This window comes from Cavia porcellus, unplaced genomic scaffold, assembly GCF_034190915.1.
Source record: "Cavia porcellus strain 051 isolate PalLab524CR breed Dunkin Hartley unplaced genomic scaffold, mCavPor4.1 scaffold_23, whole genome shotgun sequence".
Taxonomy (NCBI): Eukaryota; Metazoa; Chordata; class Mammalia; order Rodentia; family Caviidae; genus Cavia; species Cavia porcellus.
Genome location: NW_026947506.1, coordinates 17688887 through 17703345, shown reverse-complemented (window position 1 = coordinate 17703345; position 14459 = coordinate 17688887). Strand labels below are relative to the sequence as shown.

Below are 14459 nucleotides of genomic sequence, written 5' to 3'. Positions count from 1 at the left end.
ATTGGGCTTCAAAGAGATGATAGAAGGAAATCCCCTCCTTACTACATTGCCTAGGGTCAACCTCTCAAGGGACGTCCAGATTACTGGCTCCGACATGCTAATGGGATAGGGGGAGAAGATGTGATGTTTGTTTCTCAGCCTGCAGGCTGGCAGACTCACAGCTGCTCATGGTGGGGAGAGGGTTTGCCTGGACTCCTGGCACTCCCAGCATGACCCATGTCCCAGGAAATGCCAGTGGAACTCAGTAATATTACTGTTTCCAAACATTGGGTCCAAGGAGTGAACTAGGTTAGTAGGAGATCTAAAAGCTCTGAGGAAGTAGCATTTACAGTTGTCCCACACTAGACTTTAGGTTTAGAGACATTCTGCCAATATTCACATATTTGTGCCTGTCCCAAATCCATGTCCCTTGCTCCCGACACTGTATCAGATTACCCAGAAGAACCACCTCTTCACTCCCAGCACACCTATTTCTCATGGAGCCTTGAATCTGCTCCCTTCACATTACTTCCCTGCAACTGGCTTTCACCCACATGTGATCCCAAGGGAAAAGGTGCCTTATTGACCGATCTGTCCTGCTTTGCTCCTTACCACCAGAAAGGAATAAACACAGAGGGCCTACTGAGAACAGTGGCATGCTGGAGTTACTATCCTCCACCCTAGCCTCTCATCTTCTGGAAATGGCAGGAAGACGATAGACCAGAGAACTACCCCATATGAATGAGACAAAAGAAATTCTGGGCTAGTCAAACAGACTGTTTTCATAAACATATAGAAAAGACAGGTAGGATGAAAATTGACTGACTCTCACATTTTGAGTGAGACACACCTAGGGCAATTGGATTAGAATAGGGTGCGAAGAACCACCATAGGGTGGATCCTGTCCTAAGAGTTATAAAAGGGACACCAAGAAGGAAGAATCCTTTCTGTTTCCATGATGAGGTGGTTCCCTGCTTGAAACTTGGAATTCATATCCTTGCTTCCAGCCCAGATGAATTAGCCTCCTGAAAGGAACTCAGACGGGACTCAACAAGGCTTCGTATTTTAAGGTCTGTGCATTTTGGTGAGCTATTTCTTTGAGTGATCAAGAAACTTTTCAGAATTGACTTATATACTAGGAAATCTCAGTCAGCTTATTTCTAAATAAGTATTTCTTTTAATCTATAAACTAGGCTCTCTACTTGTGATTGCCATACTGCCCTGCCTGTCTTGGAACTGCTGACTGCAGTGAAATTTGTGCCATCTGGTGAAGAAGAAATTTGATTCCTGTGACTTGACAAGCTTGCTGCACTTTCACTCTGCTGATGTTAATGGTTTCCAGTACCGCAGGCCCAGCAGAAATGTCACAGGGGCCCACAGTGGACAGCAGGTACACCACAGACATCAAAGTAGTGAACGTGTCCTTTTTGTGGACCATTGATAACATTAGATTTTGCCTAAAGGAAATAGATGACTGCATTCAAAGTTCAATCTTTTCAGCTGAAGGAAATGATCAAGTGAAATGGTGCTTACGACTCTACCCAAATGGTCTTGATGAACAAAGCAAAGATTATGTGTGCTTATACCTGGGAATGATCTCCTGTCCAAGGAGGGTAGCTCATGCAAAATTCACCTTTTCCATTCTGAATGCCAAAGGAGAGAAAACCAAGGTGCTCTCAAGTCCACAAGCTTATACATTTGTGCGAGGAAAGGACTGGGGATTCAAACATTTCATCCTTAGAGAGTTTCTTTTGGATCCAAACAATGGGCTTCTCTCCAATGACAAGCTTTCCTTCTTCTGTGAAGTGAAAGTAGCACAAGATCCCACCAATCATTCCAGCCAGAATATTAGGAAGCTGGTTAAGGTTCCTGAGGGCTGCTTGGCAGAGGATCTAGGAGGACTGTGGGAGCGATCCCAGCTCTCAGACTGTTGCTTGTATGTGGCTGGCCAGGAATTCCAGGCTCACAAAGCCATCTTAGCAGCTCGCTCTCCAGTTTTCATGGCGTTGTTGGAACATGAAAAGCAAGGAAGCAAAAAGAATCGTGTTGAAATCAGTGACATGGATCCTGAAGTTTTTAAGGAAATGATATACTTTATGTACACTGGAAAGGCACCAAACCTAGGGATCATGGCAACTGAACTGCTGGAGGCTGCAAGCAGGTTTGGTCTGGAGCGCCTGAAGCTCATGTGTGAGAACCACCTGTGCAGCAACCTCTCTGTGGAGAATGCCGTGGAAATCCTCATCTTGGCTGACCTCCACAGTGCACCTCAGTTGAAAACCCGGACACTGGATTTCATCAATTTTCATGTTTCTGACATCCTGGAGACCTCTGAGTGGAAGGCCATGGTGGTGTCCCACCCTCACTTGGTGGCCGAAGCCTATCACTCTCTGGTTTCCATGCAGTGTGCATTCATGGTACCCCCATGCAAGCGTGTGAGACTGTCCTGAGATCCCACATGTCCATTTATCTTCCCAAAACCCTGGCCACATTTGCTGCCCCTGAACCATAATATGCTAGGGAAATCCGTGGAAACTTCACTCTTCTATGTGGAAATATTAAATTGTGCCTCTCTAGGGGAGAGAAGGGACCACCGTCTTAAGGTCAGAAAAAGGAAATGCGATACTGAGAATTTAGAAGTCGTGTATCATGCATTTTCAAATCTGTGTTTTATAATATTGAGCAAAGTGGGTTTTTACAGTGTCGATGCCAAACGGAAACCAAAACTCCTGTCAATGTTGAAGGCAGACCTGGGGTGGGGCTACCCTTAGAGGCAGGGACCATGAACTTCACTCTGTAAATGCAAGACTCCTTCCTGGCTTTCTGCACCATCATGCATCCCTGGGCACCCCACTTGTAACACGGGCTTTTTGCTGTCCCTCACTTTTCTCTGTAAATAAACCTGAATCTTACTTTGTACAGTTGTTTGGCTCCTCATCCTTTTTCTGTATGTTAGATTCAGAAGCTAAGAAAAATTTCAGTGTGCTGATGATTTCAGGCCCATCCACGGGATGAACACAGTGGATGTACAATGTCACTAATTAACATAGTAGATGGCAGAAATAAATGACCCAGAACTCAGGCTGCTGAAGCCAAAGGACAATCACACAATGCAAGTCTTTGCTCATGTTGTCCTGTCCCAGTGACACAGACAGGCAGCACAAGCACTACAGCACATTCCCGCAAAATCTAGGCCTCTGAGCGAGCAGTCCAATCATGGTCCTGGAGAAAAAAGAGAGGAAAATGCTCAGATTTATGAAAATGGCATGAAAGAGAATTAAAAGTAGAAGTGTTTTATGTATTTCAGAGGAATTCATGTTGAGGAAGCAAAATTTATTACTTACAACTGCACTGAGAAATGGCTGTTGGCAAATTCACACTATAAATCTCAAAAAGAGCTTTCTCACTGTGAACATTTAATATTCATAAGAATAGAATACATGTTTCTATGGTATTATGAAGAATGGAATTAAAATTAAAAATGAAAACGTAGTGGGTTTCATCTCAAAGTTTGGGCTTTTGTAAAAATCATTAGTGGTGTTACTCTGGAATCACCTAGAATCTGTAATGGCTCAGAGCTTCTAAAAATATATAAAGAAATGGATCCCCTTGTCTTGAACAGGTACAGATTTCAAAACATTTGTTTAATCAGGGCTTACAGCTGGTAACCCTTTATGTGCTGGTTGTGTTAATCTTCATGAATGTCAATATGGGATAACAACCTGTATAACAACTATGCAGTAAAATCACTAAGAGTTTTGTCTCTCTCTCTTTCTCTCTCTCTCTCTCTCTCTCTCTCTCTCTCTCTATATATATATATATATATATATATATATATGTCTATCTGTCTGTCTGTATGTCTGTCTATCTATCTCTATCTCTCTCAGTCTTTATCATGGCTTGAACTCACAACTCACAACCTGGTCATTGCCAGGCAAGTGCTTCTTTGGCTCAGTTTACTGCCTGACTTTTGCAGATATTTGGCATACACATGTCCTATTCTTGTGTCCTTACTCCTAGAAGTGTCCCTTTCTCACCTCAAGCCGGCTGAGATTGTTGAAAATGAGACAAAATAATTCACTTTGTGTGCATATTTCTTGAAAAGAACTATGGTTCTTAGATGTTGTGGGAATATGTGTTTTGGTATTATCACCCTCAAGTTTTATTTCATGTCCATTCTCTCCTCCTCATTAAAGAGAATAAAACAGGAAAAGCTTTAAAGGAGGAAAAAAGGAAAATTTTTATTAATTTTTTGTGTGAAAACTTTCAGAACACAGATTCCTCAGCTGTCCATACCTGACTTGCTGATTATGTAGGAGTCATCCCAGTTGCTTGGGAATCGCTGTTCATCCTACAAGGGAGAACATTCAAATGTTAATTTTTTTTCTTTCCAAATATGTAAATAATTATTATCTTTTACATGAAATGTGGAAATTAAAAAGTATGAGTTTCTATCACTGCATCAAATGAACAACAAAAAACATTGAAAATAACTTACAAAGTGTAATTTCCTCATAGTGAAATGAATGGAGCAAAGTGGATTAGGGCAGAAGATTTTTCAGGGCAAGCACAGGTCTTCTCAGCTTCTCTGAGTACAAATATGTGTTACAGTGACTTATTGTCAAGTGCTTCATAGAAACAGAAGTTATATTGAATGTACAAATTGACCAAAAGAATGTTTTCCTTGCAATTCTACAGAGGAACCAGGCAAGAATTGCAGCTTAAGTGGCTGAAGGGCAACCAGTGAGATATGGCGCTATATTAACACTCTTGTGAGAATGACATGCCAGCTGTTAAGCATTAGGAGTTAGGACTGAGAATGCCTGTTCATTCCCTCAGTTGGTGTCACAGTTGTGAACTCTTGAAGGCTGAAGTGCTCCCGTTTCCAGAAAACAATCATCCCTCTGCCATGTTGGGATTCCATGGGGGTTAATGCTAATCCAACATTACTAGCAGAAGACTTTTTTGAAGAAACCACTTGTTTGACTGCTTAATTCTAAGAAAAATATATGACAGAAGATGAACAAGAATTTGCCATAACTTTACAGGCATTCTGAAGCAAGGAAATCACCAACTGCATTTGGCAAGCACTGAAAGGCCTGCCAAAGTCCCCGGAGGCACCAATTTACCTGTATCATCCAAAGTTGTGTGTCACACATTCTCGAGCTACTAGTGAAGGCATCTTGTGACACTTCCAACTCTTATGTGCAAACAACACACTAATAAATAAAGTATCTATCCAGGAGTCCCGGATGATGAAAGTGGTAGGAGACTAGTGACAAATAGTAAACTTGTATGAACCATTTCTTTTCCTTCATTCAAGTCTAATCACAATATGACTGATTATTTATGTGTATAGTTAGCATGTAGTGATCTGTCAGTCAGAAAATCAACAACCCTAGGAAAACATGGAACAGATTTAGAGTTTTCTAACCAAAATGGGAAGCAACAGGAGCCAAATGTACCTGACCTTGAAAGCAGGCACATGGATTAGCCTTATCACACCTCTGTGGAAGACATCTCGGTCTAAATTCTTAGGTACTGTAACCCTGAATCTTTAAAGTTTCTATTCCTCTTTACTTTCCATTTTGCACTTGTAGTTCATCCTACTGTCATCTTGTAATCTCAATAAACCGCAACTTACTATGTATCACAAGGTATATGCCAGGCAATACTCTTGTATCTGTACACAAGAATGTGGAAAAATTTTTGCCCCGTCAGTTCTAACATAGCTCTAGGGCTGGATTAGAAACAAAAGCAGCATTTTCCAACCTTTCATTAGCCTGGTTTAAAAGGCATTACTACACAAAGAGATTTCATGAAAAAATGTACAAAATGTTCCTACAAGGCTGATGACATTTTCCATGCAAATGGAATTCCACAGTGTATCCAAGGAAGAAACTTATACAATATTCTAAGAAGGGTTAACTTTGGAAAAATTTTACCCTATTTAAAAGGAAATTCAAGAGCTTGCATTTCATTAGCTTTACTACATTTTGTGTGTGTGTTTGTGTGCGTGTGTGTGTGTGTGTGTATCTCTAATAGTGAGTGTTATGCTCATATTTGTAAAAGTAGCTATAGAGAAGAAAATTTATTACAAATTACCCATGATTTCTATTTTTCTTGTCATTTTGTACAAGAAAGTATCTTCTTAATGTAGAAGTATCAAAATCTACACAACTGAATTACAACTAGTGCACATATTTTGTATAAAATTCCGAACCTAAAATTAACTAAGAGAGCACAGCAATGATGATTGTTGGGTATTGCACTGATAGGGGCATTGAACCTATTTTGGTTATGCTAGTTATTGCAGAATCAGGAAATCATCAACACTAGTGAGGGGAGATGTTTGGACCTGGGGACTCTTGTTCCTGGTAACAGTGATAGCTAGTGAGGCCAGTGGACAATGCTGAGAGGCTCAGCAGTGTAGGTAAGCAGCAGACATCGAGGTCTTTACTGTCTGGCACAGAATGGAGAAGGATTTTGTCATTCAGCGGGAGGGAATGTTTGGCGGGAGCCATGTTGAAGTGAAGCCAGATGAACCTTAACCAGAACAGCTGCTGGCTTCCTTTAGAAGACCCTAGTTGGGTGCAGACACATGGAAATTGATTGGAATGAGCTTATTCAAATGAGCCTCCTCTTGAGGCAGGCTGGCTAATGCTGTCTACTACTCCATCATAAGGCAGTGCCTGGTTTGAAGGGAAAGAATGGCGGAACTCAGAACACTGTATCCATAGGGCATCTAATAATGAATCCAGAGAGAATCCTGGAAGAGAACGATTTTTTTTTCATTCATTTTTCTTTTTGGTTTGGTATTTTCTTGTTTTATTAATCTGCTTTTAATTTCTCCTTTATTTTGTTCTTAATTTCTGCGGGTGACTGTGATTCCTAACTTCCCTGTGGGTATGCTTTTATTTGGATTTCAATTTTTCTCTTTCAAATCTCATTTAGTCTTCTGCATTAGTTTCCCCCAGTAGGTGGGATCCATCTACCATCTCCGTTGTATTGTAATCTCTTTCCCTTTGGCCATTACTCTTCTTCCTCTGAAATATATTTTGAATCTTAACCCTTGAGGACAGATTGGACATATCATGAATTCATATATTGTTTATGATTGTTTGCATTCTGTTTTATCTTCCCGAATTCAGTTCACACTGTTAGGAAACTAGCAAGTATCACTCCAAGAATTCAACTGAAACAGAAAAGACATGAGAACACACAAATCAGACTAATCCTCTGGCACCCAGGCCAATAAAGCAAACCTGGGGGGAAATGAGGTTGCAAAATTTGAAAACCCAATAAACCCAATGGTAGGTTACTTCAATGTGGCAACAAGGCAATTGAATGAGGCTGTGGAATATATTAAAACACAAGTAATCTCTCAAGTAACCACAACTAACTACAGAGATTACCAAAATACACAACCTTCTTAGTGATGTTAGTTCAGACACAGCCCCAAAAAAAAGGCGAGCTTACAAGAACTGTTGAAGCACAACCTAAGAAATAAATGAACCCATTAAATAGATTCAAGCCGATATGCAAGAGAAAAAAATCCATTTTAAAAATTCAGAGCACTTTAGGCCAGTTTGAGGAAAGGACTTCACATACTGAGTACAGGCTGGCACTTAGTGACGAGGAGAGACAACAAATGACATTAAAAGCACTTTGTAGACATCATGACAGAAAGCTTTCCTGGTACAGAAGAGGAATTTAACCTACCAATAATTGAGGCAATTATTTCTCCAGTTAGCACTGATTAAAAGAATTCTACCTGCCCATGTGTAATAGACAAGTTTGCAGACATTCAAATAAAAATAGAGTATCAAAATCTGTTAGGGATGGGCTGGGGATTTCTCTCAGTAGCATAAGCAATTTCCTGGCAAGCTGTAGTCCTGAGTTCTATCCCTGGTAACAATAAAAATGAAAAAGAGAAAAAAAAAATCTGTTAGGGATTAGGACTGTTGTGCTCCTTCCAATAAGGTCCCCAAGTACATGAGGGTATGTAACACTTCTGATGCTGGAGGAAAACTGGATCACACTCTGAGTATGTAAAACAGAAAAAAGAGAAGCTTTGGAAGAAAGCCAGTGATATCTATCCCTGAAGTGGTAGCCCTTCTTACTGTCTACCTTCCTTCCTTTCTTCCTTCCTTGTTTTCTTCCTTCCTTCCTTCCTTTCTTCCTTCCTTTCTTGCTTCCTTCTTTCGTTCCTTGCTTCCTTCCATCCCTCATTCCCTCTGTCCTTTCATTCTTTTGGTTTTTAATTCAAGTTAGTATTTAATCCCACATGTCCTTGAAACTGCAATGATATTCCTGCCTCAGCTTTGAGAGTGCTGGGATTAATGATGTGTTCGCCCACACCCTGCAAATCAGCATTGTTATTTTTTGTGAAAGGAGATAAAATTAAACACAACAAAACAGAGCAAAATTGGACATAATAACGCAATGTAAGAGATATAAATTTCAAAACTAGATAATCTGAAATCTTCCCTATCTATCATGTTGTCTATTTTTTTCTTCCAAATAGTTGTCCATGTCTTGAAACACAGAATTCATACTGAGAAACCTAGTATAAAATTAATCCAAACAGTCTGAGAAAGGAGTTTTAGGTCTTTAAAATCAGACAATAAGGAAGTCACTAATGGCTGTGCTAGAATCGGTTGTTTGCTTCAAAATGCCTATGCATACTTTCATGTATGTGGAAACTCAGTTAAACACAACCAGCTTTTTAAAAAAAGACCATATTTTAGAGAACAAACCAAAACATGGATAAAAGTATTGGGCTTCAAAGAGATGATACAAGGAAATCCCCTCCTTACTACATTGCCTAGGGTCAACCTCTCAAGGGACGTCCAGATTACTGGCTCCGACATGCTAATGGGATAGGGGGAGAAGATGTGATGTTTGTTTCTCAGCCTGCAGGCTGGCAGACTCACAGCTGCTCATGGTGGGGAGAGGGTTTGCCTGGACTCCTGGCACTCCCAGCATGACCCATGTCCCAGGAAATGCCAGTGGAACTCAGTAATATTACTGTTTCCAAACATTGGGTCCAAGGAGTGAACTAGGTTAGTAGGAGATCTAAAAGCTCTGAGGAAGTAGCATTTACAGTTGTCCCACACTAGACTTTAGGTTTAGAGACATTCTGCCAATATTCACTGTTTGTGCCTGTCCCAAATCCATGTCCCTTGCTCCCGACACTGTATCAGATTACCCAGAAGAACCACCTCTTCACTCCCAGCACACCTATTTCTCATGGAGCCTTGAATCTGCTCCCTTCACATTACTTCCCTGCAACTGGCTTTCACCCACATGTGATCCCAAGGGAAAAGGTGCCTTATTGACCGATCTGTCCTGCTTTGCTCCTTACCACCAGAAAGGAATAAACACAGAGGGCCTACTGAGAACAGTGGCATGCTGGAGTTACTATCCTCCACCCTAGCCTCTCATCTTCTGGAAATGGCAGGAAGACGATAGACCAGAGAACTCCCCCATATGAATGAGACAAAAGAAATTCTGGGCTAGTCAAACAGACTGTTTTCATAAACATATAGAAAAGACAGGTAGGATGAAAATTGACTGACTCTCACATTTTGAGTGAGACACACCTAGGGCAATTGGATTAGAATAGGGTGGGAAGAAACACCATAGGGTGGATCCTGTCCTAAGAGTTATAAAAGGGACACCAAGAAGGAAGAATCCTTTCTGTTTCCATGATGAGGTGGTTCCCTGCTTGAAACTTGGAATTCATATCCTTGCTTCCAGCCCAGATGAATTAGCCTCCTGAAAGGAACTCAGACGGGACTCAACAAGGCTTCGTATTTTAAGGTCTGTGCATTTTGGTGAGCTATTTCTTTGAGTGATCAAGAAACTTTTCAGAATTGACTTACATACTAGGAAATCTCAGTCAGCTTATTTATAAATAAGTATTTCTTTTAATCTATAAACTAGGCTCTCTACTTGTGATTGCCATACTGCCCTGCCTGTCTTGGAACTGCTGACTGCAGTGAAATTTGTGCCATCTGGTGAAGAAGAAATTTGATTCCTGTGACTTGACAAGCTTGCTGCACTTTCACTCTCCTGATGTTAAGGGTTTCCAGTACCGCAGGCCCAGCAGAAATGTCACAGGGGCCCACAGTGGACAGCAGGTACACCACAGACATCAAAGTAGTGAACGTGTCCTTTTTGTGGTCCATTGATAACATTAGATTTTGCCTAAAGGAAATAGATGACTGCATTCAAAGTTCAATCTTTTCAGCTGAAGGAAATGATCAAGTGAAATGGTGCTTACGACTCTACCCAAATGGTCTTGATGAACAAAGCAAAGATTATGTGTGCTTATACCTGGGAATGATCTGCTGTCCAAGGAGGGTAGCTCATGCAAAATTCACCTTTTCCATTCTGAATGCCAAAGGAGAGAAAACCAAGGTGCTCTCAAGTCCACAAGCTTATACATTTGTGCGAGGAAAGGACTGGGGATTCAAACATTTCATCCTTAGAGAGTTTCTTTTGGATCCAAACAATGGGCTTCTCTCCAATGACAAGCTTTCCTTCTTCTGTGAAGTGAAAGTAGCACAAGATCCCACCAATCATTCCAGCCAGAATATTAGGAAGCTGGTTAAGGTTCCTGAGGGCTGCTTGGCAGAGGATCTAGGAGGACTGTGGGAGCGATCCCAGCTCTCAGACTGTTGCTTGTGTGTGGCTGGCCAGGAATTCCAGGCTCACAAAGCCATCTTAGCAGCTCGCTCTCCAGTTTTCATGGCGTTGTTGGAACATGAAAAGCAAGGAAGCAAAAAGAATCGTGTTGAAATCAGTGACATGGATCCTGAAGTTTTTAAGGAAATGATATACTTTATGTACACTGGAAAGGCACCAAACCTAGGGATCATGGCAACTGAACTGCTGGAGGCTGCAAGCAGGTTTGGTCTGGAGCGCCTGAAGCTCATGTGTGAGAACCACCTGTGCAGCAACCTCTCTGTGGAGAATGCCGTGGAAATCCTCATCTTGGCTGACCTCCACAGTGCACCTCAGTTGAAAACCCGGACACTGGATTTCATCAATTTTCATGTTTCTGACATCCTGGAGACCTCTGAGTGGAAGGCCATGGTGGTGTCCCACCCTCACTTGGTGGCCGAAGCCTATCACTCTCTGGTTTCCATGCAGTGTGCATTCATGGTACCCCCATGCAAGCGTGTGAGACTGTCCAGAGATCCCACATGTCCATTTATCTTCCCAAAACCCTGGCCACATTTGCTGCCCCTGAACCATAATATGCTAGGGAAATCCGTGGAAACTTCACTCTTCTATGTGGAAATATTAAATTGTGCCTCTCTAGGGGAGAGAAGGGACCACAGTCTTAAGGTCAGAAAAAGGAAATGCGATACTGAGAATTTAGAAGTCGTGTATCATGCATTTTCAAATCTGTGTTTTATAATATTGAGCAAAGTGGGTTTTTACAGTGTCGATGCCAAACGGAAACCAAAACTCCTGTCAATGTTGAAGGCAGACCTGGGGTGGGGCTACCCTTAGAGGCAGGGACCATGAACTTCACTCTGTAAATGCAAGACTCCTTCCTGGCTTTCTGCACCATCATGCATCCCTGGGCACCCCACTTGTAACACGGGCTTTTTGCTGTCCCTCACTTTTCTCTGTAAATAAACCTGAATCTTACTTTGTACAGTTGTTTGGCTCCTCATCCTTTTTCTGTATGTTAGATTCAGAAGCTAAGAAAAATTTCAGTGTGCTGATGATTTCAGGCCCATCCACGGGATGAACACAGTGGATGTACAATGTCACTAATTAACATAGTAGATGGGAGAAATAAATGACCCAGAACTCAGGCTGCTGAAGCCAAAGGACAATCACACAATGCAAGTCTTTGCTCATGTTGTCCTGTCCCAGTGACACAGACAGGCAGCACAAGCACTACAGCACATTCCCGCAAAATCTAGGCCTCTGAGCGAGCAGTCCAATCATGGTCCTGGAGAAAAAAGAGAGGAAAATGCTCAGATTTATGAAAATGGCATAAAAGAGAATTAAAAGTAGAAGTGTTTTATGTATTCCAGAGGAATTCATGTTGAGGAAGCAAAATTTATTACTTAAAACTGCACTGAGAAATGGCTGTTGGCAAATTCACACTATAAATCTCAAAAAGAGCTTCTCACTGTGAATATTTAATATTCATAAGTGTAGAAAACATGTTTCTATTGTATTATGAAGAATACAATTAAAATTAAAAATGAAAACGTAGTGGGTTTCATCTCAAAGTTTGGGCTTTTGTAAAAATCATTACTGGTGTTACTCTGGAATCACCTAGAATCTGTAATGGCTCAGAGCTTCTAAAAATATATAAAGAAATGGATCCCCTTGTCTTGAACAGGTACAGATTTCAAAACATTTGTTTAATCAGGGCTTACAGCTGGTAACCCTTTATGTGCTGGTTGTGTAAATCTTCATGAATGTCAATATGGGATAACAACCTGTATAACAATTATGCACTAAAATCACTAAGAGTTTTGTCTCTCTCTCTCTCTCTCTCTCTCTCTATATATATATATATATATATATATATATATATATATATATATATCTGTCTATCTGTCTGTCTGTCTGTCTGTCTGTCTATCTATCGCTATCTCTCTCAGTCTTTATCATGGCTTGAACTCACGACTCACAACCTGGTCATTGCCAGGCAAGTGCTTCTTTGGCTCAGTTTACTGCCTGACTTTTGCAGATATTTGGCATACACATGTCCTATTCTTGTGTCCTTACTCCTAGAAGTGACCCTTTCTCACCTCAAGCCGGCTGAGATTGTTGAAAATGAGACAAAATAATTCACTCTGTGTGCATATTTCTTGAAAAGAACTATGGTTCTTAGATGTTGTGGGAATATGTGTTTTGGTATTATCACCCTCAAGTTTTATTTCACGTCCATTCTCTCCTCCTCATTAAACAGAATAAAACAGGAAAAGCTTTAAAGGAGGAAAAAAGGAAATTTTTTATTAATTTTTTGTGTGAAAACTTTCAGAACACAGATTCCTCAGCTGTCTATACCTGACTTGCTGATTATGTAGGAGTCATCCCAGTTGCTTGGGAATCGCTGTTCATCCTACAAGGGAGAACATTCAAATGTTAATTTTTTTCTTTCCAAATATGTAAATAATTATTATCTTTTACATGAAATGTGGAAATTAAAAAGTATGAGTTTCTATCACTGCATCAAATGAACAACAAAAAACATTGAAAATAACTTACAAAGTGTAATTTCCTCATAGTGAAATGAATGGAGCAAAGTGGATTAGGGCAAAAGATTTTTCAGGGCAAGCACAGGACTTCTCTGCTTCTCTGAGTACAAATATGTGTTACAGTGACTTATTATCAAGTGCTTCATAGAAACAGAAGTTATATTGAATGTACAAATTGACCAAAAGAATGTTTTTCTTGCAATTCTATAGAGGAACCAGGCAAGAATTGCAGCTTAAGTGGCTGAAGGGCAACCAGTGAGATATGGCGCTATATTAACACTCTTGTGAGAATGACATGCCAGCTGTTAAGCATTAGGAGTTAGGACTGAGAATGCCTGTTCATTCCCTCAGTTGGTGTCACAGTTGTGAACTCTTGAAGGATGATGTGCTCCCGTTTCCAGAAAACAATCATCCCTCTGTGATGTTGGGATTCGATGGGGGTTAATGCTAATCCAACATTACTAGCAGAAGACTTTTTTGAAGAAACCACTTGTTTGACTGCTTAATTCTAAGAAAAATATATGACAGAAGATGAACAAGAATTTGCCATAACTTTACAGGCATTCTGAAGCAAGGAAATCACCAACTGCATTTGGCAAGCACTGAAAGGCCTGCCAAACTCCCTGGAGGCACCAATTGACCTGTATCATCCAAAGTTGTGTGTCACACATTCTCGAGCTACTAGTGAAGGCATCTTGTGACACTTCCAACTCTTATGTGCAAACAACACACTAATAAATAAAGTATCTATCCAGGAGTCCCGGATGATGAAAGTGGTAGGAGACTAGTGACAAATAGTAAAATTGCATGAACCATTTCGTTTCCTTCATTCAACTCTAATCACAATATGACTGATTATTTATGTGTAAAGTTAGCATGTAGTGATCTCTCAGTCAGCAAATCAACAACCCTAGGAAAACATGGAACAGATTTAGAGTTTTCTAACCAAAATGGGAAGCAACAGGAGCCAAATGTACCTGACCTTGAAAGCAGGCACATGGATTAGCCTTATCACACCTCTGTGGAAGATATCTCGGTCTAAATTCTTAGGTACTGTAACCCTGAATTTTTAAAGTTTCTATTCCTCTTTACTTTCCATTTTGCACTTGTAATTCATCCTACTGTCATCTTGTAATCTCCGTAAACCGCAACTAACTATGTATCACAAGGTATATACCAGGCAATACTCTTGTATCTGTACACAAGAATGTGGAAAAATTTTTGCCCCTTCAGTTGTAA

The 14459-nt window shown here is 40.6% G+C and overlaps 2 protein-coding genes across 2 annotated transcripts; both read left to right on the top strand.

Moving 5' to 3' along the window:
• Positions 1-1340: 1340 nt before the first annotated feature.
• Positions 1341-2381, top strand: LOC100733224 (speckle-type POZ protein-like; the record flags this gene model as incomplete). The annotated part of the gene is made up of 1 exon (XM_063233678.1): positions 1341-2381. A coding segment is annotated over exon 1 (1041 nt), but the record flags the coding sequence as incomplete, so codon positions are not given.
• Positions 2382-7417: 5036 nt separating this feature from the next.
• On the top strand, positions 7418-14459 carry LOC134472278 (speckle-type POZ protein-like). The gene is made up of 3 exons (XM_063233555.1): positions 7418-7448; positions 10508-11151; positions 14454-14459. The coding sequence occupies exons 1-3, from the start codon at positions 7418-7420 to the stop codon at positions 14457-14459; spliced, it is 681 nt and encodes a 226-aa protein (XP_063089625.1).